A 4,848-nucleotide genomic window follows, 5' to 3' on the forward strand; every position below is an offset into this window, starting at 1 on the left:
GGAAGTAAAAAATCAACAATAATAAAGGAAAATATATCCATTTTCAACCCCTCCTAATTAAAAAAAAAAAAACAACCAAAAAACCAGTATAATGACGGCTACATGTACCAACTTTCAGCAACAATCCTAACCTTTCCAACAAGACCAAATTTGCAATAGACCCTATTCATTGATTCATTTTCGAGATATTTTACATCAAAGATGCAGCATGCTCTTTTCAACTTGCCGTTTAAAGTGAAAGTAGAATTGTCCGCCTAGAAGTCAAACTCTCATACATCTCAGTCACAGTTTCGAATCCCATAAAAAGGCACTGGATCAATGTAGAATCGTCACCTCCCTATATTAATACAGATATGAATAACAATGAAACTATCTAAATTCTATAAAATACTCGTTATGCTACGCTCCACAACAGTGAAAGCGAAGCTTTCGTAGCGCGTCCTCTGGTGAGAGATTGACTTTATGATATACGTCTTTTGTGACGTTGTGAAGAGGAAGCCCTAAACGTCACGTTAAAAGAAAAAACTGACGTCACAGTAGTTACCCAAGGAGCACGGTACATATCAGGGACACGTTTATTTGAATATTCAGCATGGCGTCGGCAGACAAGCAGTACTGGCGTAAAAAACTACCACCAGGATTTCAACGATGCATGGAAAATTTAGGGAGAAGCATTATTTGCAATAAACCGGAAAATATATTGGAATATGCTGCATGGTATCTGGAAAAGAAACTAAATGAGAGAAATGCTGCGTTGAAGAATTTACCGAATGTGTCTTATCTGCAGAAATTAAAACAGAAAAGGTTTGGGAACAAACCCTCAAGAGCAACACGTCGTTCGATATCCAAAGACGACGCCGAAGGTGAGTTGATTGTAAAGATAGAAGAAACAAACATAATGGCGGCAAGCGCACATACTCTACCGGTGACAAAGTCTGAGACAAAACATAGCAGGGCAAAATCAGTGGAGGAATTTGTTTCTCTCACTCTTCAGGGGACAACTAGCGATAAGAGCGGAGCAGACACCCCTGTAGAAGTCACGAACACCACAGCTAAAACCCTTCAAACCAACCATGATAAATTAACAAATGATGCCCTTAGACTAGCTACCGGGGAAAATTCAGAAAGCATGGGCCAGGAGGATGCCCACGAATCTCATGAACACACTTTGTTGATTGAATCCGACAAGCATTCAGAATCGGAGCAGGGTTTGAATGAGTCACAGACAACAGGAGAAAACGAAGCGGCTTTAGGGGACTCCAAGGAAAGAATGTTAGAGAAACCCAGAGCAGAGACACCAGAGAGTCAAGAAGCCACAGATCAACACCACGGCGAAAATAAAATTGAGGAAGCGGAGGCATTAGAAGTTAAGGAAGAGTGCGATTCAGAACCTGCAGTAATTGTGTCTGGAAGGATTCACATCGATGACGGGAACCAAGGGGCACACAAACAGGCGGCAGAAACATGTACAGGTATCCGCTTCTGAACTGTTTATCTGGATATTGTATTAGTATGTACATATATACACATGCATGTATTGTTGATTTTAACTGTTACAGATAACAAGGAGAAAGCCTCTGGTGAACACGGGGAAAGCGATGTGGAACGTGTCGAAGATACTGCAAATATTGGAAATGGTCAGGAAATCACAGAACAACAATCCAAAGAAAAGCAGATACAAGAAGCAGACGATGCAGTTACAGAAGACGCTAAACAACACATGGAAAGAGAAGACGTTAAGTCTACATCGGAGGGATCAGCTGAAATGGGTGAATCAAAACAACAATCAGAAGAATCAGACATAATTAAAGGAAAACAAGCAGAAACAGTGACGGCTGCTGATAAAGAAACAACTGATGAAACATCAGATTCCTCTAAAGCAACAATGGGGAACACTGAAACATCACAGGAAAATGATCAAACGGAGGGAGCATCGGGGATCAACACTAGCGACGAAGAGCATAAACAGACAGCAAACGATACACTGATGGATGCAGATGATTCAAAGGAGAGTCCAGACGATTCCAAACAACACGCAGAAGAATCCATGCAACACTCGGAAGAACCGGAAGTCGAGTCTGCTGTCGACGAACAAGCAAAGCAAACATCTGAATCAAAAGAACATATAGGGGGGTCGGACATGCACAAAGTGGAACCAGTAGAAGGGGTCACGACTGATACCACACAAGAAGGATTTGCAGCTACAGAAGATTCAAAGGAAGTTCCAGATATATCCGAACACGAGAAAGCGGACAAGGAGACCGCTAATAACGCTGAACTAGTAGGAGTAGCTGATGAAACGATGGGAGAGACCGAGACATCGGGGGGAAATACTCAGACGGAGAATTCATCGGAAATTGTTCCTTCCAAAGTGGACGAAACAAAACCAGTAAATGATGCAACCGTAGAAGATTCACGGGAAAGCGTACATGATTCCCAACACGCAGAAGAACCTGCAAAAGATAAAGATGGACAAGAAACAGATTCTACTAAAGAGGAGCCAGTAACGCAGACAAATGATGAACCAACCCAACAGGCAGAGGATTCAGGGGAAGACGAGCTAAAAGAAACAAAGAGCAGTGAGAAAACGGATACGTGGTCTGGCACTGAAAAGCCAGAAACCACTAAGGAAACGGCGGGTAATACCGAGGCATCCGGGGAAAATAAAACTGAACTCTCGGGAAAGGCAGTGGAAACATCAAAGCAAATGGAGGAGGCGTCGGGGATCAACGCGTTCAAAGAGGAAGTAAACGAAGAAAGATCGGGGTCCCCGGAGAAAGAAGATGTCAAGCCTGAAGGGTCGGTAAAAGTCCCCGTGGAATCTAAAGGGGAGACAGAAGCTGAAACCGCGGAAATTCCCGAAACAGAAACTCCGGAAAAAACCTCACAGGATAACCCAACAAAGGTGGAATCTCCGCCAAAGGAAAACAGCACCATGAATGTGGGGGAAAATCCGTAATCCTTCCGACAACTAATTGATTAAGATTGCCACTGGCTTTATAAACCATTTATTGTACTGCACTGCACGAAAGTCGACTAGTATCAAGGAGAAAATAATTTTTATCGTCTTTACATGAATTGATGTCGTAATTAATTTTCTCTTTTTTTATGTAGTAATATCTTGTAGTCAACAAGAAAAGAAAAAAAAGAGTTGGAAAAAAGTGATAATTATTACGTAAACGTACCATAGGCTGTTCTATACAACGAGGATTTCCGTCTCTTGCATCATCTGATCACTGGTGCCTGAGGACAGGATTTCCGTCTCTTGCATCATCTGATCACTGGTGCCTGAGGACAGGATTTCCTTTCCCCACTGTTCCGTAATCCACATATATCATTTTACATAATATATTACTAACATTCAAATTGTATTAAAAATATGTGAGGAAAAAATATCCTTGATCCGCTCTTTGATTATATCCGCCGTATATAAAGGCATCCATTAAGAAATAGATCTCTTTTACATCTATAGTAAAATATTAATACTTAGACTGTTGAAAATAGGCCTCAAGACCATAAACTGAGAATAGTTTGATTACTGCTATCTTAAGATTTATCTAGAAACTGCTGGTTTATAAAAATAAAATCAAATACAAACATATACTGACAATTTTATTTGCTTTTGAAAATTTTGTCATAGGTTAGCTGGATTTGAAATATAGTCTATTCTCAGGTTATGATCTTGAGAATGCATATTAAAGCTTTATGTGAAAAGGGGGTATCTTATTAGGATTGATCCACCCACTGAGCTGATCCGCCGTATATAATTCAACATAATTCATTCATTACTCGGACGGATCAAGGAATTTGGGTTATTACTCGGATAGATCAAGGAATTTAGATTAATAATAATTAAATTTTTTGTGGGGTGGGGGGGGGGGGGGGGGGGGGGGGGGCGTCGTCCAGCACCTATGCAATTAATGAGCAATTATTCATATAGTTTTAATCATTTGTTTCCGCACATCGATTATTTATTCAGAAAATGGACATAAATTGATTAAAACATGTATGCACTAAAATATACCGGAAAAGCGAATTTTTATTTAATACATCGATAAAATCTCGTATTAGTGCGATCTTTTCTCGTTATTACAAGAAAATTAATTATCCGAAAATTAACTCATCAGATCGTAGGATATTTTGTGAATACGGATGCCCAGCAATTTAAATGGAGACAGTTGAGTTGAAAATTTTATTTTTCCATTCTTATTGTTTACAGTGCTTAACTAACGTATTTCTAATGGTCAACCAAAATTTTGATATCAGTTTTTGTTAGATACGGCACTCACAATTCTTTGTTATGTAAACACGGCTCGTGCCATGTTTTTGTTTACATATAGATTGCTTGATAGAAAATAACATGTTTAAAACAAAATGAGATGTGCTAAACATTAGAAACTATTAAATTATGTTCAGAATTAACTTGTAAATTGAAAAATCGGCTTTAAACGATCTTTTACTGGTATATCTAGCGTATATATGTAAACAAAAACAGGACACGAGCCTTGTTTACACAACAAAGAATTGTGAGCTCTGTATCTCTCTTGTAACTCGACAACTGACATTCAAATATTTGCTGACCATTAGAAATACCTCAGTTAAGCATTTTGAACATTAGAAATTGAAAAATAAAATTTTCAGCTCAAATCGTGTCCATGCCCCTTTAACTCGTGATGCACGATATCATTTCTAGCGATATCCATGTAAGTAGTTTTTGTTGTTATATTGCGAGAAAAACCACTCTTTGCTTGACACTGCTCGGCTTTCGTGGCTATTGTATACCTAATGATATTAATAAAATAAACAGATACCCTCCGCGAGATACAAGGTTGGTGTAGTTTTTGATTT

General features: G+C 39.1%; 1 protein-coding gene across 1 annotated transcript; it reads left to right on the forward strand.

The window, feature by feature from the left end:
* The first annotated feature begins 331 nt into the window (after window positions 1-331).
* LOC125660440 (dentin matrix acidic phosphoprotein 1-like) lies at window positions 332-4,553 on the forward strand. The gene is made up of 2 exons (XM_048892270.2): window positions 332-1,472; window positions 1,560-4,553. The coding sequence occupies exons 1-2, from the start codon at window positions 593-595 to the stop codon at window positions 2,957-2,959; spliced, it is 2,280 nt and encodes a 759-aa protein (XP_048748227.2). The 5' UTR covers window positions 332-592; the 3' UTR covers window positions 2,960-4,553.
* The last annotated feature ends 295 nt before the right edge of the window (window positions 4,554-4,848 follow it).

Source organism: Ostrea edulis, chromosome 9 (genome assembly GCF_947568905.1).
Source record: "Ostrea edulis chromosome 9, xbOstEdul1.1, whole genome shotgun sequence".
Classification (NCBI taxonomy): domain Eukaryota; kingdom Metazoa; phylum Mollusca; class Bivalvia; order Ostreida; family Ostreidae; genus Ostrea; species Ostrea edulis.

Bases quoted from the DNA above. Each gene is read 5' to 3' on its own strand.
- LOC125660440 (XM_048892270.2), top strand. From the start codon at position 593: ATGGCGTCGGCAGACAAGCAGTACTGGCGTAAAAAACTACCACCAGGA. The intron at 1,473-1,559 runs GTATCCGCTTCT...TAACTGTTACAG, and splicing joins GGCGGCAGAAACATGTACAG to ATAACAAGGAGAAAGCCTCT.